General features: G+C 38.9%; 4 protein-coding genes across 5 annotated transcripts; all 4 read right to left on the bottom strand.

Annotated features, from left to right (window-relative positions):
• Window positions 1-305: 305 nt before the first annotated feature.
• On the bottom strand, window positions 306-2527 carry LOC114525488 (neuropeptides capa receptor-like). The gene is made up of 3 exons (XM_028546861.1): window positions 2191-2527; window positions 1177-1646; window positions 306-1098 (listed from the first exon to the last, which is right to left on the bottom strand). The coding sequence occupies exons 2-3, from the start codon at window positions 1643-1645 to the stop codon at window positions 710-712; spliced, it is 858 nt and encodes a 285-aa protein (XP_028402662.1). The 5' UTR covers window position 1646; window positions 2191-2527; the 3' UTR covers window positions 306-709.
• A 2761-nt stretch (window positions 2528-5288) lies between these two features.
• LOC114525531 (stress response protein nst1-like) lies at window positions 5289-13400 on the bottom strand. Its single transcript, XM_028546912.1, has 26 exons — window positions 13248-13400; window positions 12247-12369; window positions 12016-12063; window positions 11860-11907; window positions 11735-11767; window positions 11589-11645; window positions 11421-11503; window positions 11273-11323; window positions 10943-11009; window positions 10005-10868; window positions 9797-9909; window positions 9630-9688; window positions 9375-9517; window positions 9010-9159; window positions 8544-8810; window positions 8112-8261; window positions 8003-8029; window positions 7862-7882; window positions 7742-7765; window positions 7594-7665; window positions 7276-7419; window positions 6988-7206; window positions 6790-6914; window positions 6376-6424; window positions 6042-6233; window positions 5289-5926 (listed from the first exon to the last, which is right to left on the bottom strand). The coding sequence occupies exons 1-26, from the start codon at window positions 13339-13341 to the stop codon at window positions 5697-5699; spliced, it is 3453 nt and encodes a 1150-aa protein (XP_028402713.1). The 5' UTR covers window positions 13342-13400; the 3' UTR covers window positions 5289-5696.
• Window positions 13401-13976: 576 nt separating this feature from the next.
• LOC114525453 (centrosomal protein POC5-like) lies at window positions 13977-16639 on the bottom strand. Its single transcript, XM_028546811.1, has 10 exons — window positions 16265-16639; window positions 15956-16131; window positions 15798-15868; window positions 15584-15713; window positions 15432-15500; window positions 15240-15359; window positions 15064-15123; window positions 14768-14984; window positions 14459-14677; window positions 13977-14361 (listed from the first exon to the last, which is right to left on the bottom strand). Exons 1-10 carry the CDS (start codon window positions 16563-16565, stop codon window positions 14171-14173), a joined length of 1554 nt encoding a protein of 517 aa, XP_028402612.1. The 5' UTR covers window positions 16566-16639; the 3' UTR covers window positions 13977-14170.
• A 233-nt stretch (window positions 16640-16872) lies between these two features.
• On the bottom strand, window positions 16873-26029 carry LOC114525427 (paired amphipathic helix protein Sin3a-like). 2 transcript variants are annotated; one of them, XM_028546760.1, is made up of 32 exons: window positions 25680-26029; window positions 24480-24692; window positions 24272-24329; window positions 24095-24175; window positions 23885-23991; window positions 23587-23785; window positions 23158-23451; window positions 22989-23042; window positions 22769-22855; window positions 22658-22690; window positions 22508-22531; window positions 22278-22412; window positions 22121-22199; window positions 21963-22030; window positions 21758-21847; window positions 21574-21692; window positions 21381-21499; window positions 20633-21086; window positions 20375-20462; window positions 20202-20297; window positions 20052-20117; window positions 19768-19904; window positions 19556-19605; window positions 19421-19461; window positions 19239-19301; window positions 18962-19145; window positions 18635-18741; window positions 18335-18517; window positions 18171-18254; window positions 17841-18013; window positions 17523-17676; window positions 16873-17430 (listed from the first exon to the last, which is right to left on the bottom strand). In XM_028546760.1, exons 2-32 carry the CDS (start codon window positions 24656-24658, stop codon window positions 17182-17184), a joined length of 3855 nt encoding a protein of 1284 aa, XP_028402561.1. In that variant the 5' UTR covers window positions 24659-24692; window positions 25680-26029; the 3' UTR covers window positions 16873-17181. The 2 variants fall into 2 exon arrangements, with proteins under 2 accessions (XP_028402561.1, XP_028402562.1); XM_028546761.1 differs by lacking the exon at window positions 25680-26029 and adding an exon at window positions 25114-25655.
• Window positions 26030-26035: the final 6 nt, after the last annotated feature.

Genomic DNA, 26035 nt, shown 5'->3' with positions numbered 1-26035 from the left:
AATATCCCACCGGTAATTGTGTCATTTTTAGTGCCGGAGCCCCGATTATGTCGTAATCACAGATCTCTGTAAAAACTGGATGTCAGTTACATTTTATGAAGAATTTCTGCCTAGAGGTAGTCATACATAAGGGTTCCTGACTTACCGCTGGGCCGGGTCAATTATACCAGAAGTAATCGCCTTCATCACTACCACCATTCAGAACCTTGCTCTGTATTGATAGTCGAAAATCATGAAAGTTGCAGACCTTTCAATTTTTTATTACATCACACAAAATTTCAGCATATAAGATCATTATTACAACTCCATACTACGAGTATATTAATCAAATATATACATATTATTCTTGAACAAACATTTCACCATTTATTAATAACTGATGAGCACAAAATGAAGAGAATCCTCATTTAATTTTGCTCCGATAAGGTGAACTATAAGCGGACTACACTTACTGCAGGGGCCTAGCTGACTAGCAGTTACTATACTTATATCAATTTGCCTCGTTGTATCTCACACAATTTGAAGAAGTAAGTCTATAAAGTGTCTTGCATTTTATTCCATGCAATTTTAGGCGGAGATCCTTCGCCGTTTGCCGTCTTTGTTTCTTTGAATTCAGCAACCGTGACACAATTCACCGAGCAATCAGTTTGCGACATTTCTGCGACAGGTGAGACTGTAGTGCTGCCTTTGATGCAGCAGAAGATCCTCCTTAACAACGCTTTGTAATCATTACGAAACTCCGAGCTATAAATGCCGTAAAGTACAGGGTTGACAGAGGAATTGGCGAACGAGAAGACAACCAGCCAGAAATGTGTAGCCCATTAGCATCGTTGAGATTCAGCTTGCTCAACATGAAACTAACACGACTTGGCAGCCAGCCAATGATTAGGGCACAGGAAGCAGCCAGGGCTAGGATTGTGATACGTTTTGTGATAGATGCGCCACGGCCTTGTAGTAGATATGGCAGTTTCTTCACCTTGTAGAGCATGTGAGAGTATAAACCAACCATTATTGAGAAAGGAATGATGCATTGAAGTGTCATGTCAATATACGGAAATGGACCTTCACCGATGCTCAATTTCACCCACTTACAAGTTCCTGCCAAAGAAAGAAATTAGGAATAAACCAGGGATTTCGCGCATCAAGGATTTCATCAAAAACTAAACTTTTACAAACCTTTCTCGAAATCAGGTTTTGCGCGGAAGAGTGTTGTCGCCTGAACCAGGAGCCCCCAGAACCAAACAACTCCAACCACCACAACAGCGTGCTTCGGTTTCGTTTTTCGATAAGTGTTCGGCTTTACGATTGCCAACCATCTTTCAATCGTTAGAACGAGGCATGTGTAAATAGAGACATAACCCAGGCCGAATAAGACGCACGCGTTCCAGATCGTGCTGCAGAAGAGAGATGCCGCGAACTTACTCTCGGGCATGTCAGGAAGATACAGGTAGCGACTGAATATTAGGAACAAAGCTGTAATAACATCTGTACAAGCCAAACTACAGATGAATATGTTGTACGGTTTTTTGAGCGCGTCCCGTTTCAAGACTAAGACTCCAAGTACCAACATGTTTCCGAGAATTGAGACAATCACGATCAAAGAGAAGGCAAAGTATGTTCCAGGATTATTTCCTTGAAGACCCATCCTGTAAAAATAATATAAAACTTGCTATTCTCAGACAAACCGTTCTAGTTCGATTGCCTGGGTCGTTAATAGATCACCTTCATAAGAGATCACTATATGGGCACAGCATGTTTCTATAGTATAGATTTTGAGAAAAAATTCAGTGGTTGATTGTGTCTGATACCAATATAAACCATATCATATGCAGTCTGGCATTTCGTATATTCACTGGAGGCAATATGCAAGGATTACGCACACGCAAACGACTGTCATTCACCTTCGCGCGGCTGTAGAGCGCAAAGCAGTTTGCCACCAGCTGAATTTTAAGATTGAACAAAGTATTTTGCTTGACTTTCTTTGTGACCTGTCAAAGGAACCTGGTACGGTATCGGGAAAAAATCGGGGAAAATATTGTTTTTTCATTTTCGCTGTATATTGTGCACTAGTAGCTACATCACAGTGTTTATAAAAAACAATTTCTAAAACACTTTCAATTTCTTAAACACCCCATCAACGAACCACACTATATATATATACTCAGCGTATAACAAGTCAGATTAACCTACCTTCCTATAAATCCACGTTCGATTTATGCCGGTGTGGAAGACCTTTCCTGCAGCCTTTTCAAGAGAAATTTTACTTCATAAATTGATAAATTGACTTGGATCTCCTGGCAACTGAACAGTACTTAACAATCAATTTAAATCGTGCGCATCATGTGTTAATGTATACTGTTATATTGTCATTGCAAACAAGTCCAATATCTGCACAAAGAGATAGAGATAGTTAGCATGCACAGAAGCTGCGAGTCGCTTTGATCAACACCCGGGATCATTTATCTGCACTCAAACCATTCTGGTATCATTTGCAACTGCCATTGAATGGGGAGAGGGCGGGTGTTTGATGGTGGGAAGGTGTTGACACTAGTGAGTGTTTTCGAGATACAGCAGTCGAACTTCGCTTGCCTTCCGGGGTTGTCTGCAGCAGATTCATTATAACCAATATGCAAATCGATCTTTTAGAGCTTCCTACGACCCCCTCGTTACTCCTGCCGATGAAAAGCAAGAGAACCAGCTGTCCCTGACGTCCCTCGCAGCTGTAAAGCATCCCCAAAATGGATAGCTTTGACTTTTATTCATTCTAATTAATTTAAACCTCTTTCTCATGGATATTATATTATGCAGTCGGTGCCGGCCTACCGCGAAGAAGCTTATGATTATATCCTATGCCATGCAATGCAAGTATATTATTTTACAAGTTTATTTTATATTCAAACGAACATGCACCAAGTCCGGCTTCTTTAACTGATAAAACGGATCCATTTAGGTGCAACATTTCGTGTAAATTTCGAAGAGAGAGACGAGGAGATACACGATTGTCAACACTGTCACGTTTTGGAGCTGGAATGAAAATTTACTACTTTTGCAGAAAACGACACGCGCACGCAGTTTGACACGTTCCTGAAACGGAGGTTTAGCAAAAAACGTAAAAATAAAATTAACTGAAGTCTTACCCGTCTCTTGTCTTCAATCTCTAATCCATCTCCTTCAAACACAGCGCGTATATTCTGATTAGAAAAATGAGTAACAAGCTCAGCTTTAAGATAAGAAATGTATTTTTCAATTCATGCTACAAAAGTCATTCAGTCTTATATATATATATATATATATATATATATATATATATATATATATATATATATATACGCAGCGTAAAATTATCAAGTGCTTCATGTGTTGTACCTTAAATAGCAGCTACTTCATGTCAGCTGTTGATATATGATACTATAACTTCCAACCTGACAACGTACTGTTTATAATGTTTAGATTCAGTTACAGGCACAGACGCACAATCACGACTTCCCTTGGAATTATGGAAATAAAAAAGATGTTATTTATACACGACATGACACAAGTTTTATGTAACTTAAAACTACTGATGTGGTTGAAAATTCAATGAAGCATGTCGAATGCTGTTTACAGAAACGTGCACTGATCTCTGCATTAGTTTCCTGCATGTATCTTTACAGACTGCATTAGTTTTCTTTATCTTCATTTTTTTTACAGATTTTTATCCGTTAAGCAAGCAGTGTCCAGATTGCAAAAAACTGATTCGTATTAAAAACCGCATGAATTCAAAACTACTATAGTTGCCATTGACAGCGGGCAGATTCATATATGAGTGATTATTGTTTCTAGAGCACAAAATGAACAGAATATATATATATCAACTTTTATTATAATATAGCTTGGTGACTGGTCAACGTTATTGTCTCGGCTCTGTTCATTTTTGAAGATAATTTACGATAAATAAGAGAAACTATAAGATCTCAATACCTTTATTTATTACTTCAAGTTTGAAATCTCATCAATCACACGCGGGAATTGCAGGATTTTTGGAGAGGCAGATAAGGTGAATTAATATGCTTGGAAAAAATATCAAAAGAAAATTGGTTCATTAAAAGTGTTGATCAAAATGATTTGAATGTAAATTAACAAAAACCTTTTGCCAAATCCTCTTGTTTGAAAAACAACAGGATATAATATGGTCGACGTAGCCAAAATTGATATAGATGAGATAAAGCCTTTTGAAGATTGCAAATGCATTGAGTGTAATTATATCTACAAGCCGGCAGTCTAAAATCAAAACTTTGGCTTTGAATTTATCCATTGAGGTCAGGGTTTGTTATCGGGGGATCTGAACAGCGGCGCTGTTAAAGCCCCGAAGATGCAATCACAGTCACAAGTTTCAGTTAAAACGTTCCGGCTTGCAAATTAGAGCAGAAATTAGAGCAGGGCTTCTGTTCTTTTTTCGCTATATATCTAGAAATATCAAAAGCACTTTAGTTGTAAACATACCCTGTGTAAACATACCTTTAATTCTATCACAGCAAATCACAGTATAAACCTCAGTTTTATCCGAGAACAAATATATAATTCAGTTTATAATCATTTACGAAAAGCTAAACACCAAAACGCACGTATCGTCTTCTGAATAATACACAACATGTGTCTATCAATTTGAAACAGGACAGTGGCTATAAAATTTTTGAATGGCAGATGTACAACGACTGCATGTATAAATACGGTTCAATTAAATTTTCTATATATGCCTCTATACACTTCAACAGAGTATTATCTCTGCATGTGTCAATCCATATATATTTCGTTTTTATTTGTTCTTCGGTTGAAGTTATTGTTAATAGTAAAACCATATTACGAGTTATCAACGGCATATTCAGATTTGTTTTTTGGCCGTATATTTTTCTTGTTGTTTTTCGACTTTTTCGACAGCCTCTTACGAAAGCATGTAATTTGCAAGGCATGCAGAGGAAAATTAAACCGGGCTCGGCGCAATCACACCCATACAGCTGTCAGTGTTGGTAATGATGTCGTTTGCACGTGCGGGTTGTAAATTACGTTGCAAAGTAAGTCAAAGCAAATGTATTAAACAGGATATTGCACAGTAATTAAACTGCATGTGGAGGCGTTGAAAATTTCCGTAGCGTCAGTTGGAAAACCAACTTGATCTTAATTAACATAACTGAAAATAGTTACGATATACTTTTTCTAGTGAGCATTCGGATTACAGCAAATGAATATGTACTGTACGCAGTAAAGCATAATGCAGTTTTAACAACTTCAAACAGTTTTAATTCACACTGTTAGGCAATCGTAGAAATTTTGTTGTAACTCGCTATCATTTTAGCAAGCTTATGATCAGTCGCTGTTTAACCGTAAGCAGGCACGAATACAGGTTTATTATTCCTCCAGTTACATCAAATATATTTTTGTTTTTTACTTCAAGTTATCATTGATTACAAAAATTCATTTTTCTATTACGATACGGGAGAGATAGTATGTAGTTTATCATTATCATTATAATATTTATCAGGGTTTTGTATGCTAGAGCAACGAATATGTCCCGCTGTCCTGGCGGCTGTGGTTTGTGGTTCTCAAATTTAGTCCGCTTGTCTAGTGTCTAAGGTCTCTCTCAGAAGTAACATGGGTTGGTTTGCTTCCCGAGTAGTATAAGAGGTTAGTATAAAAACGGCAGCAATCTTCATTTATCTCTAAGGGTTTAGCTTGAAATGTTCCTGAAGAATGTCAGATAGGAATTCCTGTTCTCCCTCGTCACTCGCGTCAACTGATCGTTTGCGTATTTTTGTCTTTATCTCTTCCGCTTTATTTGCGTCCAGCGGTAAGTCTGAGAAAGTATGCGCTGCTTCTTCAGCCTGGGGACCGACTGCCGGGTGCATTTCTCCGTATTCGTTAAGTTCCGTGCGGATTGTCGTTATGAGGTCTGAAGTGCAGAAATTGGAAATTTTAAGGTTGTGCTTAGTTTCCTTTACACTTTATTCTGTTGATTACCAGACAAAGAATTTCAGCGTAATATTTTTTTAGTGTGAATAACTTACTGTTCACGCTGCTAGTGCCAGTCTCTTTAATATCTTTCCGTATTTCGCTGGTCACCTGATCTTTTTGCTCTGGTGGAATGGCCAGTCCGTTAGCAACATCTGTGGCCAGTTTCTCGATATCTTCTTTGAATGAACCAATCGAAGTTGACTCCTTCATGACGTCAATAACACCGCCAATAACGTTCTCGATTCCTAGAAACACGGGTTTAAGTTAAAAATTCATGTACAGTGATCATCCTCGTTCCCAGATTTTTCGCGTAAAGCGTATGCAGTACGGTGATGCATTCAAGATTCAGTAATCTTTCTTTCTGTTGTCAAACAATAAAAAACTGACCTTCTTGGACTTTGTCGTGATACAAACTCTTGTCAAAAGCGACGCTTCTCTGAAATGAAAAAGAAACGGCCATTAACACCTCAATAAAGTGTCTTTGGTGGCTTGATTATGATATAAAAGTTCACTAAACTTCTACGCAAGCTCTCACTAGGCAACGTTAGCTCTAAGTCCTCTCAACGTTAAGTCTTCTAGGAACTTCTAGGAACTATTTCATCGCTACACAAAGCCCGCTGCCTGCCACAATCAACGACTTTTGGCGGCTGAAATATTCTTTGTTTCATCCATGATTTTGTTCGAATCTACTGATACACAAGTTTCCAGGAAGACAATCTATTTACTTCATTCCTGGCAGCTGGTTCTACTATGAGTGAAGTTAAGATGACGTGTTGAATATGATTGATATTGAATACAAACCTTTTCGGTTGTTTTTGATTTTCTTCTTCTCAACATTTCTCTGTCCTCTTTTTCTTCTTCCTCGTCGTCAACATCACGACTGTGTCTTGACACTTCTTTATCTGACATATCCTTCGTTAGTAGCTCTAAAAGATATAAAATAGAGTTGTTTACCAAACCGTAAACGATGAGATCAGATCTGGGTTGAAAATCCCAAACCTCGTCGCGACGGTTCAGCGAATGCAGTCTTTGGGTTAGTAGCGTCACTGCTGTCCGCCATTGCTCTCGACGCCATCTTCTTACGACCATCAAAGTCTTCGGATTCCAAAGACCGCCGACTTCGTGTTAATTTTTTCCCATCTGTAGGCTTTGATATAAACTCCCCGTCTCCTTCCTCGTCAATAATTTCACGTTTGTATTCAAACTTTAGCTTCTCCACTAGAAAGAAATTGCAAGGTTCAATGAATGTACTCGCTTAAACCACATCTTGAACTTCAACGCTCTTACCTGGCTTGTTTTCATCCTCAGCCGACCTGTATTCTCTGTCATAACCCCCAACGTTACCAAGGTAAGCCATGAGAAGATTTCGTCCATCTGCATTCTCTGCAGACCTTTTATCAACGCTCTTTTCCTCAACAATATCATCCACAGCTGTAGAAGGGGCCAAGAAATATACAAACAAATAAGTTGTTTACTAAACCTTAGAATATCAGACCAATCTAGAGCTTCAACCAATTTGTTCCTCCCTGAAATACTGTCCCCTCGTTTGTGCAGTGTGATGATAATTGTAAATGATAAATCTTGTATTCTTCTTTTATATTTTACCTTTCAGAGCCTTCTTCGCTTCTTCTTTATTTTTCATAAGATCTTCGCTATCAATTTGTCGTTTATCTTTTCCTACGAATAAAATGGTCAGGATATCAAGTTACAGCTACGCTATGACTGAAGGAAACTTTTAAAAGATATGTTTTACCTGATGGCAGTAACTTCTTGGCAGCTGTCCATAAAAAGACGAAGAAGACTTTAGGTGTTGTTCGTCATATGTCAAATAATACACACAATTCTAAACGTCTAGATAATTTATCAAACTTACCTTTCAAGGCGGAAGAAGCCGCTAAAGTATAAAAAAGTAGATGAAATGACATTGCTTAGCATTTAAGAGTCTTAAATTATCGTTTGCATTCAAAAGTAGAATTAAAACAACTAAACAATGAGGGTAGACATAAACACCAACCTTTCATCAAATGATTTGCAACTTCAGCTAAAAATGATTATAATAATATAAATTGAGAATTTGTTCAAATACAATTACTGTAGTTCAGAGTATCAAAATACGTTTATACCATGTTCTTTTTCATCATCTTTTTCAGATTTATCATCGTCTTTCTCCTCCTCGTCCTCGTGTTTCTTCTTATCGTTTTCATCATCATCATCTTCATCATCATCCTCGTCTGGCAGAGCTGAGAATTCATCCACATCGTGATGTTGGCCATCTAAATTACGTCCAGCAAATTATTTTAGAAAATAATTCCCGTCGCGAGATGCGTTTGACAAGACAATTAACAGTCACCTCTCAACGAAACCGCTTGTTTCTCTCTGTCTTGAATTCACTCTCATCCGCGTTTGAGGAGTGTTTTAATACAGACGAATGGATGTGCAATTTTTGTTATCAGACCGAAATTGGTGCTTTCTAATTTATCTTTACTAAAACACTGGCCAAAACGTAAACAAAGTACTCGATGAAGAGTTGATTTCGAAAAAGACCTTTAACTTACCAACAGAATAAATTGAATTATGCCAGAACGATCCACAGAAACGATTTTTGTCGCCATAACAACGGCTGCTACATTCAGAATCAGGCACTCGGCCATATTTACCAAATCTATTGCCACAGAAGCACAGATAGGAATACTGAACACCAGCAAAGCGATATCCTTCTTTTTTACAGGTGTGCAGGCACCATTCAGGTGTCATCTCGAACTTGGAGAAATGTTTTTTCATGTCACGATGAGGTTTTCTATCCTTGAAACAACCTTGATAAGCTATAGAAAGTCAAACCAAAACAATACTTTGATCAAGTTTCTGATTGTAGTTTGGCAGGGTACTTAATGCATCGACTGCCTGGATAAAATGCGTGTAGCCAGTGGGACTTTATGAAGGACTACTTTATGAAGGAGATAGATTTTTCCATTTTGACTCAATCAAACACCATAGATCTTAGTATTAATATGGAATCTGCACCTTCATGCTTCTCGTTCAATGGTAGATTTTCTCCCGTCAACTCTTTATCAACTTGATCGGCGAATTGCGCAAACTCGGTAGCTGGATTTTCTGACTGAGCCTTTTCCATTTTCGTGGCAGTTCTTACGGGCGCCATTTTTGGTTGTTTGTCTGAAGAGAAAGTATTGAAATATATTAATTTTTTGTTCGTTTCATCTTAAAAGGGAGCTCAATGTGGTTAGGGTGAAATAAAGTTTCTAATCACGATATTGAATCGAGTCCTTGCAATTCAACTTTTGCGTATTCTGGTTTTCTTCTGCATTACAGGAGCTTATAGAACTGGTACTGCCACTAAAATGTAACGATAAAAATTACGGACATTGTACCTCCTCGTACTAGTGTATCCCGATACACTGGCATATTTCCTAAGGCATCCCGCACTATTTGTTCATACAATGGTTTCAGAGGTGTTTCCGTCTTCTTCTTGAAGTGAACTGTGAACGTCACAGCAACCTTTCCCCTGTCCTCTCTGTAATGGATTAGCAACGGATAGTACGGGTGAGTTTATATTACCAGACAACCAGCAAGCAGTGGGACATATTCTTCGACTATCTGCACATGCACAAATGGTTCTAAATTACCTTAATTTCTCAATGGACACACTTTTAAAGTTCTTTTTTGCTTCAAAGACGCGTGCCAACTAGGTAGGATAAATAAACAGCAATACGTGCGTCAGATGCGTGTTATTACAAAAAAGAGAAGAGTGGAATGAATAAAGATGGAAATAGGAATTTAGGACAGTGCAAACCTCGCGTTTTGCTTCCGTCTTGAATACACGATAACGGGTCGATCTCTTCTTTTCAAAATCAGCCGACCAATTTTGTTTGAAGAGAATTGAAGCAATTACGGACTTTTTCGTGCCTTCAAAAGATAACATATGGACATTTATCAGTTGTGAACTAGTCTGAGCCAGTTTAAAGCTTGGTTTTCATATGTCGTAATTCAAATATACAAACCTGTAGATTTGTCAAGTTGATCTTTATGCAAAGGATATGGTCTTGGTTCTGGAGGATGATAGTTACCATTCTTGCCCACGTATGGTCGGGGTGGTCTGTACATATGGTCATAATAATAATTCTGTTGTCTTTGGTCCTGTTGATATTGGTACGCAGCTCTTTGTTGGTTATATTGCTGTTGTTGTTGCTGCTGTTGCAACTGTTGTTGTTGTGGATATTGTTGTTGTTGTTGATTAAACTGCTGCACGTTACTTTGTTGAGGTTGTGCAGGAACAGGTTGAGGTACTGCTGGATTTTGCTGCGGTTGTATCGCGGGCGCTTGTTGTACGGCCGGAACTGCGGGCTGAGCCTGAACACCGTATCCCGGCGTTCCAGGCAGTACTTGATTTCCAACGCCTCCAAACTTGTTAAAGTAATTCATCGCCTCAATAGGGATAGGCCCTGGTCCAGTTTGAGCAAGCATTTTCGAGGCCTTCATTACATCAGCATAGACATTAGGCTTCTTTCCGGGTGCCTGGGATGGTGCGTTTTGTGTTGACGATGATGCGGGCATATCGTTAGCCAATGGTTGTGGACCTGCATGTGCGGATTGAGCTACGCCTGATACCGCAGGTTGGGATCCAAGCGTATTTGCAGGCTGTGATACAACGGAGGCTACTGGTTCTGATGAACCTGAAACTGGCTGACCAGGTAGCGATGCGAAACTACCAGCAACTGGACTAGACACAGACGTCTGACCCGCAACGGGCGGGGAGACTGATGACGAGTCTGATGATGTAGTGGAAACGGTTTCAGTAGAGGTCGTTGGTTCGTTTACGACCGTCTCCGAAGCTGTTGCACTCGGTGTTGTTATGTCACCAGCGGCTAGAGCAAATGAAACTATCGATTCAGAATTTGGCGATCATCAACTGCGTCGATACTAAACACAACTTACTTACCAAATATATCCGAAACTTGGTGTTCAACGTCGATGATATGACGAAGGGATTCGTGGAATTCCTTTGGCTGTAGTGACATAAACAATCAATACGATGATTAAAAACTGAATGTCTCTGAAGACTATTATATAAATCTAAGATAACCTCGCTTTTTTAACCTCGCTGCATTATGAATTTTGGAAGCACGCGTTCCACTCAAAAGCTTTCGCAGACATTTCCAATTTAAGGCGAACGTGTTTGATAGATATGCATATGATATAAAAAAGCACCCATTGAACTATATTCTTTAACACCACTTCATATTGGAGATGTAAGTACTACTGTACTAACCGGTTTGGACATCAACCATTCCACTAAATCCTGAACTTTACCATCGTTTCCCTGGAGATAAATAACACAAGAATATTAATTATACACAGGACCTCCATGTTAAAAAATCAGAGTTTAATAACGACTTCTCGCTATCATATATACTAACTGTAGATCGTTTGGTCTCCAATTTTCCTTTGGAGCTTTTGTCATCTTCCACCATGCCAATGCTGTTGAAAAGATGTTCAAGCTCTGAAAATGATACAAACAAGTGTAAATCATGGATGAAATTTGATCGAGGCTCATGGTTTTCATAACTTCATCAAATATCACGCACCTTTCTTGTCTGCATCCGAGATTTTAGAGTCTCCTTTCCAGTTCATTCCAACATCATCTAAACAATATATATGAGTCGAATTAAGGCGATAGTTTTTTGAACTAATAACGTACAACTCAATACACAAGTCGTGAAGTTTTATTTACCTTTCTCTGGTTGTGCTTCGTATGATCTTTTCTCTGGAAAGAAAGTGAAAAACATTCCATGAAGGAATTTTATCACATATCTATGGACAAAGAAACTAAAGAATTGTTTATAATTTTGCACATACCCACAGGCTTGTCCTGTGTTCGGGAAAGAAGAGCTTGGAAGAACTGATCTAAAATGAGAATTACTCAGTCAATTATTTCTACTTTTTCACCAGCCATATCATTGATTCTGCACTGCGAATATATATGATAAGAAACTTCGTGATAATGTAACCAACCTTCCTCTTCCGATGCCCTTTTCTTTAATGGCGGAAAATGTTGCTCAACTAAAAGACAAAATCAAGGTAAAATATGGGCACGGGAAAGACATTTAAAGCGTCCAAAAAGGCTTCAATTTATCCAATCAAAAATCTCTCGAGGATCTCCTTCTTTTAAAACGGTAAAATGTCGATTTTTTTCAAGTTCCTCAACTGAAAGCAGGTCAAAAGGCAACACATATATTAACTTACCTTTTCTTGGTTTTCTTGCTTTTAAACCTTTCTTATCCTCTTCTTCTTCATCAAATTCTGATCTCAGGACGCGAATCAATGTTCGATCTGACGGATCAGCACCGGCCTCGATAAAATTAGTTTCTGGTTTGAACAAGAAATTAAGATGAAGAAAGATTGCTTTTGCTAACTTGTAGAGAAGTAAATCGGCTTTTAAACTATAGATTTCTAGCATGCGTACTTCATAACCTAAATGTCAATGCGCTTTTTCTTATTCCTCTTTCAGTCAGAATGGTACAAAGCGATTTATTAATCTCGTTTATTATATACGGTCCAGCAAACTCGCGCTTTTAAATGTCATATAATAGAATTGCACCCATGCAACGAGCAGAACTCCAGGCACTTAATTGTGTTAGGATTTTGGACAAAATTATGTATAGAGAAGTACAGGAGCTCCTGTATTATTTTAGGAAAAGATTTTGATTGAATTTGTTTGGCACAGTGAACCATAATCTTTATTTTCTATAGTCTAATTTCCTCGGGAAAAAAGAATACTTATACTACCTCTCAACTCTTTGACAAGAATTGACGAGACGCATGATTTTATACACGCGATTTTCCCGGCTATAATCCTAAAGATTAGCTGAACAGAAATGAGCTTCCTATATTATATGATTATTATTGTATTTGTCGACACACAGAGAACAGAGAAAGGATGCGTCTCATGCCGGTCACGCCTCGTTAACTCATAGCCCAAACTACCTAAAATTCATCTTCATTTTCTCATATGTCTATATCTAGAGATCGCTTCCACTCATACAAACATTTAATACAAGACGAGAGATTTGACATATAAAGATTTGTTCAATTCTTCAGCTCATTTCTCAATGAAATGGTTGAAAATTGTAAAAGGGACGAAGTTCACGCGAGCTTGTTAAGTACCTGCTGTTAGGATTACTGAGGAAACTTTAAACGTCAATAAAACAAAATTTAAATGATATTTTCTACGGAAAACGACATACCCGTTTGCGGACGGCTTTGGACAAGAACTACGATACAAAATAACGTCGTTATCCACAGCAATCCAGTTAATTTATATCTGGCTTTAGTAGCCATCTTTTCACTTTTCACTAAGATTACTTTTCACTCGAGATTCTTCGCCCTGATGAGCACCAGATCACATACTCTCAGCTGATTGGCTGTTTGCTGTGAGGTCACGGATTGATTTTGGCGCCCTCGTCTGGTGTCAGAAGTAACACTGACTATTAAAAACAGACCAATAATAGTAGGCCTATGCTATAGCATTGAGATTTCAAGAAAAATTAGGTTTTTAATTAGGTTTTGCTGCTGCATGTTTGCAGTTTTTATTTGCATGGCCACATACGCTAAAATTTGAAGACAGGAACGATTAATTAACCAGAATTTATTGGATATCACAGGATCAATAGGTTTAGGAATTTCGTCCCAAACACAACTGTGGCGTATGGGTTTTAGTGACTGACAGATTCACAATGGATAAATGACGTCATTCCCGAACCTGTTACTCGTCAGCAGGTCGACAAAGACTCGTTTATATAAACACCGCCCTTCCAAGTTGCAACAGTTTCTAAAAACTTAAAAAACTCAAACAAGCATTGCTCTTGCAAATAAATATACGAGTTCCATATTTGCTATATATATATATATATATAGCTGACATTAAAAACCTTTATTACTAATTAACTAGATTGTAAAATATATCTACAGGGTACGTAGAATATATATACAGTATATACAAGATGTGTGACTTTAAATCTGTTTGCATAAGAATCTTTCTTCCTAGAATAAAGTGACGTCGTTTGTTGAACAACAATTTGCGGTCCAAGCGGAAAAGATAGTTTTAAGGCATGCAGTGAGGTATTACTCGTTGCACATTGTACGTATATTATATTGTTCAACTCTGCAGTTATTGCACGACTTTCACAGGTGGGGGATGATTCACGTTCATTGCCGTCTGCCTTGGCTTCGTTCTTCCCGTCTTGCTTGCGTTCTGCGACGGTTGAGCGTGACGTATCGGTTTGGATTGAACCGCATCAGGACCAGAGTGTCTCTGAACCAACACAGAACTGACCGTACTCGCGCCAGGAGGACCGGAACCTGAAGAAGAGTGGCGTAGACGTTAATGCGCGTGCGTCAACGTTATCTAGCTTTACTTTCGCACATACTTCGTTATATGATCGAATCCAAATCTTACCTGCCGTCGTAGTTTTCCCAGCAGATCTAAAATCAGCACGGCCAATTGCTTTCACGTTGATGGTCCGAGTTGGTTGGACCAGTGTTGTGGTGGGATTTATACCACCACCAGCTGTGGTTCTAACCGGCGCCGTCGTGTGTGGAACATGTGGTATACACGTGTTGGGAATGGTTGATGTGGATGGTCTGGGAAGCTGGGATCGAGGATTCATTTCATTTCCTATTAAAACGTGATATAACTGTCGTTAATGAAAGAGGTGGTTTTGGAAATTACTGGTCTTTAGCTGCGTGGAGATGACAGTTAAAGTACCTGAATCACTAGATCCTCCGGCATCCCCCCTGCCTTGGGTATCACGTGACCCAGCGGGTACATCATCGTCACCAGGTTCACGGAACATGTGCATTGCCTCCAGGTTGAGGGCGCACACTCCTCGCATGAATGCTTTCTTCATCGTCTCTTCGTAGATCTCTCGTTCTGCGTGCAACCGGCTTACCTCGACCCTGGCAGCATCCAGCGTCTTGTTTGCCTGTCAGGAGAGAGTATTGAGAAGTTGAAGGTCAACTGACCTCGTGTTTATGTCATCTGAAGAACATTCATTCACTAACGTCAAGGAGCTTTGCCTCGTATTCGTCTGTCAATTTGACACAGACATCCTGCGCTTTTGACTAAAACAGATATGAAATACTTCAGGAAAGCATTAAGTGTTGTTGTTTTAGTATTAACAAAAGGAGAAAAGATTGCTAAAAAATCCGATGTACGTTTTCAGTTTCCAGAGGTTTACCTGACAAGCCTTCTCAACTTTCTGTCTCCACCTGGTCTCCACCAGAGAACGCCAAGCACTCCAGATTTTACACTTCATCACATGATTACGATGTTTCTTTGCAAGATTGGTGCCGAAACCCTGGAGTCGATAGTTACATCTAATGAAATCACAGAGAATGTTATAAAAAATCCAAGATACCTGCTTTCTTACCTCTTTCTTCTCATCCACATGTTTTATTTTCCAAGTGTTAAATCTTCGTAGCAAATCAAACCTTTCTTTCTGCAAAGAGTAGAAATGTTTACATGATTTCACTGAGCAAATTTCACCAAGGATATCCTGTTTTCCATTGAATGGCATCTCACTTGTTTTTGTATGGCCTTAGTCATGTTGGAAATAATGTTATCCTTATGTTCCATTGTTTTCTCATAAGTGTACAACAGCTCTTTTAGACTTTCAATGTCATTTTGCTTCTTGTTCATTTCTGCTGCATGCCTAAAATTTAGTTTAATCAAATGTTAGTTTGATATCATTTTCTATCACAACTACAATTATACAGATATTGTAATTGTAAGCTACCTTTGTTTCTCTGCCCTTAGTGCATGTTTATGATTTTCCAAAAGTGCCATCTTTGATTGAGCAAACTCAGCCTTAAAAATAATTAGTTTAAAATTCACAATTTATTGCTTTTTCACAGTTTTAATAATTATCAAAAGATCAAAAGATGTAGAACTAACAAGAATATTTCTTTTTAAATCCAAACACCATGAATCCAATTGTGATTCCATTCTCACAAGATCAGTATCAACAGTTGGTGAAATCATTCTTGGACTATCATTCATACTGTTATCTGGTGTTGTTGACTGACTTGAGGTGAAGGAATTGTCAGTTTCTTTCACTTCTGATGAATTCTCTGCAGAGGTGGTTTGAAATTTCAAAATAAAAACACAATAAAATAAACACCAATTTGACTAAAAATCATAGCTGAAATACAGTTCAACCTTGAGTTAATTTATAGGTGCTTATTTTATTTATAATCTACAAACCAGTTGATCCATGATTTTTATATAGGCCAGCATCAGCCCTCATCGGAGTGGTTGGCAAACCAGTAACCTCTTGCTGTACATCCTCAGTATCCTGTTCATAAGAGCCTCTACTTGTTTCAGTTGCTGTAGATTCAGGTACTTTACTTATATGTGTTTTCATTTGTGGTACTATTACTTTTGGAGTGACTACAGCATAGCGTAGCAATTCCTCGTACTCCTTTTGCAACGAAGTTGACACCGAACTGCCAACAGATTCCACCGGTAGCTCGGGCACAGACGAAACCTCACTGCTGGTCGACATTTATCACATTAACAATTGTCAGATCTTTATAAAACACTTTTTAAAACGATAAACTTTACAGCTTCTTTGATGATCACAAGCAATATTTCAAGTTTTAAATCAAATTTCGAATACTGCGCTCTGATTGGTTGAATGCGACGTTCCTCAAATTATACCACAATCCTTTGCAAACTTGAAAATCCTAATTTATGCACGAATTTTGGTGTACTTTGGTACTATACTATTACCACATATACCGTGTGGTACACCTCAGGATCCCATCTGCCCCAACCCCAAAAAACAGCACTGCAAAAACACGATGTTCTTGTAAATATTTTATCCAGGAAGCGATAATTATACATAACAGGCGCACGACAATTCAAAGAACAGAATTGAGTCAACAATTTCGCAGGCAATTCTATCGTACGCTGACGCAAGCAAACTGTACATTATTATCAATAGACACCTTCAAATTTGCTTGAGCGCTATTCAAATAAATGACGTGCAAGGAAACGTGCAGTTGCCTCTAGCGACTAAACTATAACTTATCAAAACCGCTCTTCTCTTGTATTGTATACACTCAAGCGAAATCTAAAAGGATCTATACAAATCTATATTTTACATATGCAGACAGAGTTTACTGAGCTTGAGTAGAATTAGACGAAGGAACAGGCGGAGCTGGCCATTCAACAAGATATTTTGTGTAGCTCTTAAAATTGTCCCGCACATTTGTCTTGGTCGTGGTACACTGTTGCAGACCCTCGGAGTGCCCAACCAACCACTGGTCACACGTGCTTTTTTGCTCACGTGATACGTTATCCATCGCCCAACTTTCGAGCCATCGTTGGAAATTCTCCGTTAACTTTCGAGTGACCTTCGGGTAGTTCTGAAGTGCAGAGAATTCCAGGTTAAACTTTGTACATTGTTTAAAATACGTGAAAGCATAGAATATAGGCAGATATTGACAGATCAACAAACCTGTCTTGCTCTTGGCAACGACTTTTTCCTGTAGAAGAAATTCAGTCCACCTGCGACAAACTCTAGTTTATAGGAATTAGAAGAGATCTTGCATTCCATACCATCTTCGTTTACGATATCAGGAGGCATCTCCTCGCCCTCGCCAGCCGATGGACTGCGAGTAAAAAAGAATTTCTCATATTTTAGTCTCGATGACAGTTGCTTAAACACAGAGAGGACTTTGCAAAAAAAAGCATTGAACTGGTAATCCACTGTTTTCGTCGCCTTCTGAGAGACGAAATGCAACGTTTAAAGAAAAGGCTCAGTCTGGTTTAGTACCTGCATCCACGTTCATCACTTTCTACGCCAGTTCGTTCACCATCTGTCGCTGTCTTTGAGCGTTTATGCTTCGCAGTTCTTGGCAAAAATATTGGTTTTACTTTCAACCGTTCCGTGACCTCCGGTGGTATCTCTTGATTAATGACATATTTGTCCACGTAATCATTCCACTTCTATAAAATGATGAAAGAACTTTTTGTACCATCCCTGTTTATCTAGTATCATCCGTGTTTATCTAGTATCATCCCCGTTTATCTAGTATCATCCCTGTTTCAAGCACCATTCCTGTTAAAGTTTTACTATTATTTGTAAGGAAGGAAAACAACGAACCCCGATCACCAACATATCTTCAGAATGGGTGTCTTCCGTCTCAATCAACTCAATACTAATCGTGATAATTGTCTTGTCTTTGTGCTGTTACGAGGAGAGATCAAAATCAACATTTTGTGCCTGAGAAATAACATTTAACAATTCATATTACAGCGTGCACTCACCACGATAAACTTATAACAACACTCGTCGTTCAACAACGTTTCAGCTTTCTTTTGATACGACATCTCCTCTTCTTGGCGAAGAACCTGGGTAGCAGAGTTTCCCCCAGCCCCTTCGCGTGTTTGCTCTTGCTGATAAAGTTCCTTGACTTGAACACAAGTCTCTTCAACAACAATGGTCTGAAGCTGGACGCGAATAAAACGAAGAATACTTTAGAACTGATAGAGTTATTCAGCATCAAGTTAGTGCAGCACAAAACGAACATATTTATAGATTTAGTTTTGTTTTAAAATTCATGTTACCTGTCGTACGATATTCTGTACTAGCTTATCAATGGTGAAGACGATGTAAGCATGTACACCAAACATTTCTCTGCACGTATCCTCAAAACTGCTCATTTCCATATTGCCTGGATAAGAAAAAAGGAAACATCAATGCAAATTTACTTGTGCAATCTGTGCAGTACCGAACTCCATGCTGAGAACATACTAGGTAACTTCAAACTTTCTACAATCCTAAGCCAACAATATTTTCTAAGGAAACATCGTATTTGATATATGGAAACTGTCGAAAACACACCCAGAGAAGACATGTATATGTTATATGTTATAGAAAGTATCAAAGCTCACCGTCTAAAAGATTTCGCACCATATCAAGGAATGCTGGGTAGTATTCTTCAACGTCAATATCCGTTGGAGCCTTCAGACGTAACGCGACAGCGGTTGATTCTTTTCTTTGCTTCTTATCGGAAGCTTCACCCTCGGCGATCTCGACAGACCGCTGGTACATTTTCAACAACCGTTCGCATAACATCTGTCAGTGCAAGTGAGAATTTACATGAAGTATTCAGCATAAAAAACAGCCGTTACTATAGGGGTGACTAGAAGGTGATGACATGGTGCTGACCTGATGAAGTCTTAGAAAGATATACCAGTTGTTGTTCACAAAATACAGGTTATACGCATCATCCTGAAAACACAACGAATGTGAAACATGTATTGCCTTGAAGAAAATACCCAGTCAGATTACTCATTTTCTTCGTAGAACCTTTAGGCTGTTTCAAAACTACTCTACTCAGGTCAACTTACCGACTCAGCCTCGGGCAGTCCGTTGGAAAGCTCAGCTCTTCCTAAAACAACAAAAATATTCAATGTCACTTTTGTTCACAGTGATTGAAATTAGGCGAAATGACTATGCCCAGTAGTTACAACGAGAAATGCTACCATTGCCATTGCTGTCTTTAACAGAGTCTTCGTCATCACTCAATTCACCTCTAAAAAGAAGTGAAAAGTTTGAATACTTCATGATAAACGGGTTCATAACATCTTTGATACACGAAAACCACAAGAATGCCAGCTATTTTCTTTAGTAACTAAGGTGCACTGGACCATTATCGCTGGAGTTATCGCTTCTGTCATATACTTCTCGTACGAACCTTGGTGCAAAGAATAAATCTGGAACAAAAATGCTGAGCAAAGATTTGATCTTTGACTTGTCTTCTTTGTGTATTCCGGTCTGGCGTTTCATGTGGTGCACAATTAGACCAGCAGCATCGTCAAGAATAGATTTATCCTACGACGAAAGTGATCTGTTAGAGACATTACCAATCTTGCTGGTTGTTTTTCCTCGTGACAAGCAAGTACAAGTGGTCTCACTGCAGTTAAAAGGTCTTCAAATCAAAGACAGACTATTATGTCGCCGTTTCAACCACATACATACCTTGTATGTAAAGATCATGTGTGGTCCACTGAGATCAGCATTGCCTTCTGCCGCTTGCTCTTGTTTCTGATATGAAATATCGGAGTAAATTATTTTGCAATAATTCGTGGGATATCATCATTGCTTCAGCAAGAAGACCCACGCTCTTACCTCGTCATATATATTTTCAATTTCTGTCACCAAACTCTTGGACCGCATCGCTTTGAGGTCATTTTGCTTGAACGTCATTCCTTGGTAGTCCAGCGACTAAGAATACAAATGATATTCACAATCATGACAGGGAAGAGGAACCTGGAGTCAGATGACAGCCGCTGATAGATTACCTTCAAATAATACTTTTCATTTTGATCTCTCCATGTTTTATTGTAGAGACGCTGAGCTGCCCTCCATTCCTCCTCCTTGATCTTCAACCTGATAAGATACATCGTAGTTTAGATGTTGAATGTCTGCATGAACAATCTGATTTCAAAGAACATCAACAAAAGCGTCCATCGTATTGAAACAGCTCGTGACAAGAATCACATGCAGGCAAACGTTTTTATCGACATGCGTTCGAGACAAGTTTTTTTTTGAAACCATACCTCTTCAACACCAGCGGAACAGCAACAGCAGGTGTCTTCTTCAAGCCATCAATAATATCCGGGGCTTTATCGCCATATATCCTTTGAATTGCCTTTTTATGAATCACTTCGGACATTCCACCAAGTGAGCTATCCAGCCGGAACTTCTGCTGCTCTTCCGATGTCATATGATTCAGTTTCTTCTGCACCGCCTCAAGGACGCGTATCGTCGACAAATTCACCTCAAGAATTCCATCCAACTCGAATCTTTCATCCTCGCAACGGAAGATGTACTCTTCGTATTGTGTCTTCTTCGTTCCCAGGAATGTCGTGTCCTCGGACCAGCTCGGGAAAGACACCCAGGTGTCGTTGAGGACCTCGCGGCATAAGGCGGTACGTCCGCTGCATTTTGGTTGAGTATAACTCTTGGGAAGTGCTCGATAGCTTGTACCACAACGTTTGCAAGATGAGTAATCTACACAAGACAGACATCGCTCGGTCATAGACCTTCATAAAACGGGTTATAGACCTTCATAAAACGGGTTATAGACCTTCATGAAACCGGTTATAGACCTTCATAAAACAGGTTATAGACCTTCATAAAACAGGTTATAGACCTTCATAAAACAGGTTATAGACCTTCATAAAACGGGTTATACACCTTCATGAATCATGTTTCTGATAGGCCAATGTTCTCGGCCAATTATTGCCTTGAATCAACCGTTGGATACGGCCAACTCTCGTCCGGCTGTTTATCATATGTCCTTACCAATCTCAAGATGGGCTAGCTCTCCCGAGGTGCGCTCTTTAAAACCTGGAGTCTCCATCGGACTTGAATCTTTGTAGCCGAGAAATTCCTTAAACCATTTGAACAACTCGGGAAATTTCCTGCAAAAGGCAACGTATTATTATTTAAACACTGAAATCATCAGAGGTTCAAGAACATCTTTACATGCACGTACCCTAGGAAAGAGGACACCAGTTGAACCAAATCAGCTCTGGAGATAACTTCTTGATTGAACAACTTGAGACAACGGAGGAAATCTTCGTAAACTTTTTGACTGCGCAGTGCCTTCCTCACCTGGAAAAACAGACAGTTTAAGAAGCTGTCCTAGACTAGAAATTGTGATGTTAAACGTGGGATACCTTGTCAAAGAAAGCGAACTCTGCAACGGAACCAAAACTAGTTGGATCAGATAAACTTATCTCCTTTATTCCAGATGACTTTGACTTCACCTAAACAAAAACATAGTTATAACGTCTTTCAATTTAATGCCTGGACATCCTCGCGAATTTTGGGAAACTTTACAAGCAGCGAAACGACAAAACCTTTCATTTTCGTCAGCCTTACCTTGCCCTGGAGAGAGGTGGATGACCTTCGTATCTGGCCAAGATTTCTCTTCACAGAGTTTGAACTCACTACAGTAAACAAACCAGGTATGTTAATTACGAATCGTTTCAACTACAGACGGAATATTTGAGCTATGATTTGACAAGATCTCGACTTACATGCTTGCTTTTTACTCGGCGGACCATACGATGACGTGAAATTTGAAATTTGATGGTGAGCTCGCTTAGAAAGAGCACTCTGCGGAGAGAATTATTGTAACATGAAGAACGGGGGAAAAAGAAATATTGCTGGCAAATTCTTGAAAAGGAAACGCACCAGTCCGCTCAATTGAGCGCCATTAGCATCTGGAAGAAACTGACTGAATTCTTGAAGTAGATCTTCTTGATTCTTGAACAATTTTGCAACTTGTTTGTAAACATCGTTTGCAAGTTTTGCTTCACGCACATACATCTAAATGCAACAGAAATGCATTATATTAATTCATATTTCACTAAACAATTTGATTTCAGTTAAGCATTTCTAAGCAGTGTCTTTGACAAACCTACCTCTTGCTCCGTGATATGTGGTCCCTGAAAATAAAGGAAAAGATTCAATGCTGTAGCCAGATATATGCTAAATTAAGTAAATTTATTTGCAGCAAACCTCAAGCATCAAATATGTAGGAAAACAGATTCAAGATGATTCTGTATACATACGTCTGGGTCTATGATCCCTCCTTGCGAGGCAGCCTATATCAATATCAACAATCATAGATGTTATTTTAGACTTGGATTTTCCTTTTATTATCAAAATTCTAGAAAACATACATCTTTGATGTTCTTCTGTTCTTTCTGATATGTGTGCAGTATTTCCAAGAAAGCCTTGTACGTATCTGGCTGTCCTTGGAAGCGAGTCTAGAAATAAACAATGAAAACAAGTCTTCATTGTTGTCTCCTGAAGCCTTGACAGTTGGTGAATGATGCACATGCCTAGTGTTCTCAATTAGTTGACACAGTAATAAAGTTTTTTACCCATTTATCCACATACCTTTATTTTATTTACATAATTGATTGCATGGTTGAACTCAACGGGTTGTTGAGGCTGAAAATCAATCATGATACAGGTCAGAACACGGCAGTGGTAGTTCTAATAGTGGACCAAGTAATGATGGTGACATGCACAGACAGATAACAATGTTATGCAACTCTGTACATACCTGATTTTGATTTGTTGGAGGTGAATGAAGACCTCTTGGCTGTTGTTGATTCTGATGTGGTATTGGCTGCTGTGGTTGTGGAAGATTGTTGGTTGGAAGTTTCCCCTGTTGTTGCGACGTTGCATGTTGAGATAATGTTGACAACTGCTGGTGCTGGGACTGCTGTTGCTGGACATGAGTTGTGGGAGGTTGTTGAGAGGTTTGCTGTTGCTGCGGTTGTTGTGACGAAGGATGGAGTGGGAAGGATGGAACATGGGATACATTATGAGCACCATGATTGCCCGTCAGGCTGATCTATTTTCCAAAAGATGACAAACTATAAATTACTCTCCCCACATCTTGTCACACCCCTCAAATCACACCCCTCAATGACATCCCTCAAATCACACCGCCGTAAATGCACCAGCATCTCCTAAGTACAGCACCTACCGTATGGACAGACTGACCAGTCAATGACGTCTTCTGTAAAGTTGTTTGATGTGGGGTTGTGTAAGATATAGAGTTTGCGTCATTAGGGTGAACTTCTATTTTATAGCCAGGAGGAAGGAAGGTGTTAAAACCAACAATCAATTCAGGATGACCTTTGAAGAGGTTGGAGACACGGCTGATTACACCAGGTGTGTCGATACTTTGAGAAAAAGAAATAAATATAAGAGATGATTAGTTATAACAGTTTGAGGACATTCTTTTGATGTTATTGTAAAACTCTGAGCATATCTGTAAGCACCTTTGCGATTTAAATTCTTTCATGATATCCAAGAAGTCGTTGTACACTTGAGGTTGATTACCAAACTGCATTTTCACTTGATCAAGGTAGGACAAAGCATCTTCAACCTGAAGCAAAGATAGAAATGGTGGTTTAGGAACATTGGCATGTTTCTTAAAGCAGTAATCAGCACTTGGTAGAATGTTGACGTTGATCACACATTTGACTGACCTTTAGTCGTTGAAATTGTTGCTGGCCGGGGCCCCCTGGTCCCTGCATATGAGCTTGTGCTCCAGGCGGGTGAATGTGAGCCTAGAAATAAAACATTTCATATCATATAACTGATTAACTTTTCGTTTCTCAACAAGATGAATCACTTGAAATTAAATTTTCATGTATTGTTTTTACCTGTGGATGAGAAGGCAATGGACTATGACCTTGTCCTGGACCAGCAGGTCCTGCAACCCTAGAGAATAAGAACAATCAATCGCACACAGAGGAAATTGGTGTGACAGACTACAACACGAAGTATTTTAGTACGGCAGACAAATTTTTCCCTTCAAAACACAACACTCTCCGTACTTGATTTCAAGCTAGTAAAAGTAAGATAACTTACGGATAATTTTGAGGAGGTATCTGTGGATTAGACTGATACTGTCCCATGGATACAGCAATATTTTCTGGTATAGGATCAAAATTACCAGGAAGGCCAACTGGAGCTGGTGCTAAAACTGGATGCGAAAATCCCCTGTGTTGACCGTAAACTTTCTCGTGCTCTTCTCGAGTTCTTTTCATCTTATCCAATCACATGGCCCTGATGCTTGCACACCTGCCAACAAACGAAACCGTTACAGCCTACAGGTCTGCGAGACACAGCAGGAATGTTAGGGAAAATTGCAAAATGGGAAGGTAATATTGTATATCATCTAGTATTGCATTGTTTTGCATATCTGTACTGTACACTTAGGGGCAGAAATATCCTTAAAACATCTGTTATGACATGTACTATAAAGTGTCAAATATGTTGGCAAATTCCTATCATGTTTGAAAACTGAAGTAGGCATATTCTGTGTGTTAGAAAAGTAAATATCCGTGAATATTTTACGTATCCCCCACGAGTTTTCACTCCTGCACAAGCAGTAACATAGAAAGGAAACCTTACTCAATCATTTAACTACATAGTTAGCAAACAACGTTCACAGATGATACGGTTAAGAAAAGGATTTGAACAAGGTTTGAAATTTACAAACCGTATTGATGTTGACAGGAAGTGAAGCGGTGTAATTTTGAATACTATTCTACGTTACATTCTTTTTTTTTCAAAGCAACAATGTTAAATCTTAGATCTGGGTAGAATTGTTGTGTTTGCATCGTTGTAAGCGAATATTAATAGTCCTAAGGTATATAAAAGGAAGCTTTAGACCACAAATGCTGAACGATTCCGCGAATCGAGTGGATAAAAGTCGTATTTACATACGTCGTGATATTTTTCAAACCTCGAAAAAAATTGAGCAAAAACGAGCAGTAAGTGCATGGATATCCCGCTTTGTGTGATTAGCTAAAAAATACAAGATTCCCTGAGGGAATACAGGCATAGTTTACTGGAAAATATGCCTATATAAACATCAGAATTTTGCATGAAATGCAAAAAATGCAAGACAACAGAACGCAGGTCGATAAAGAATTCTTAACGTTTACGAAAATGATTTAAGGAAATAAGCGCAGATTTCGCTGGAAAAATCATTCAGCATTTTATTTTCAAGAAAAAAATGCAAATTATTTGCTATGATTGCAAAGAAATCGAGAGATTACTCACCAAAGGCCAAGATATCTTCAGAAATTTTTACTTCTCTCAAAGCGAAGATCCATCACAACATGACGTCAGGAACAATACCGGAAGTAATCTCGTCGAAATAGCCAGTTGACCAATCAGATTGCTCCGTAGATATTTTCAAAACATTCGCGCGTCGAGAATATTTCCGCTGTTTCCGCCGTCAAAAAGGAAACGGATTAAAAAAAAATTTAAAAATAGAATGGTCCTTTGTGGAAACATTACTCACTGAGCTGTATAGCTCAGTGGTCATCGGAAAGTCAGTGGTGACCACTGGTCCATGGTGGTCACAGACAGAGAGAGTTAAGTTTAAACTGTGAATTTTTACTTCACTCCGAAGT

Source organism: Dendronephthya gigantea, unplaced genomic scaffold (genome assembly GCF_004324835.1).
Source record: "Dendronephthya gigantea isolate DGI-Jeju-01 unplaced genomic scaffold, DenGig_1.0 000034F, whole genome shotgun sequence".
Taxonomy (NCBI): Eukaryota; Metazoa; Cnidaria; class Anthozoa; order Malacalcyonacea; family Nephtheidae; genus Dendronephthya; species Dendronephthya gigantea.
This window is presented reverse-complemented; position numbering and strand designations above follow the sequence as displayed.

Excerpts from the sequence above, each read along its gene's own strand:
- LOC114525488 (XM_028546861.1), bottom strand. The coding sequence starts at position 1,645 with ATGGGTCTTCAAGGAAATAATCCTGGAACATACTTTGCCTTCTCTTTG. Across the intron at positions 1,099-1,176 it reads AAAACCTGATTTCGAGAAAG|GAACTTGTAAGTGGGTGAAA; the intron begins GTTTGTAAAAGT and ends TTTCTTTGGCAG.
- LOC114525531 (XM_028546912.1), bottom strand. The coding sequence starts at position 13,341 with ATGGCTACTAAAGCCAGATATAAATTAACTGGATTGCTGTGGATAACG. Across the intron at positions 12,370-13,247 it reads CCAAAGCCGTCCGCAAACGG|AAACTAATTTTATCGAGGCC; the intron begins GTATGTCGTTTT and ends TGTTCAAACCAG. Across the intron at positions 7,420-7,593 it reads AGCGAAGAAGGCTCTGAAAG|CTGTGGATGATATTGTTGAG; the intron begins GTAAAATATAAA and ends CCCCTTCTACAG.
- LOC114525453 (XM_028546811.1), bottom strand. The coding sequence starts at position 16,565 with ATGTCGACCAGCAGTGAGGTTTCGTCTGTGCCCGAGCTACCGGTGGAA. Across the intron at positions 15,501-15,583 it reads CTAAGGCCATACAAAAACAA|AAAGAAAGGTTTGATTTGCT; the intron begins GTGAGATGCCAT and ends TACTCTTTGCAG. Across the intron at positions 15,360-15,431 it reads ATGTGGATGAGAAGAAAGAG|GGTTTCGGCACCAATCTTGC; the intron begins GTAAGAAAGCAG and ends TATCGACTCCAG.
- LOC114525427 (XM_028546760.1), bottom strand. The coding sequence starts at position 24,658 with ATGAAAAGAACTCGAGAAGAGCACGAGAAAGTTTACGGTCAACACAGG. Across the intron at positions 20,463-20,632 it reads GTTCCGCTGGTGTTGAAGAG|GTTGAAGATCAAGGAGGAGG; the intron begins GTATGGTTTCAA and ends GTATCTTATCAG. Across the intron at positions 19,905-20,051 it reads ACATGATCTTTACATACAAG|GATAAATCTATTCTTGACGA; the intron begins GTATGTATGTGG and ends CTTTCGTCGTAG.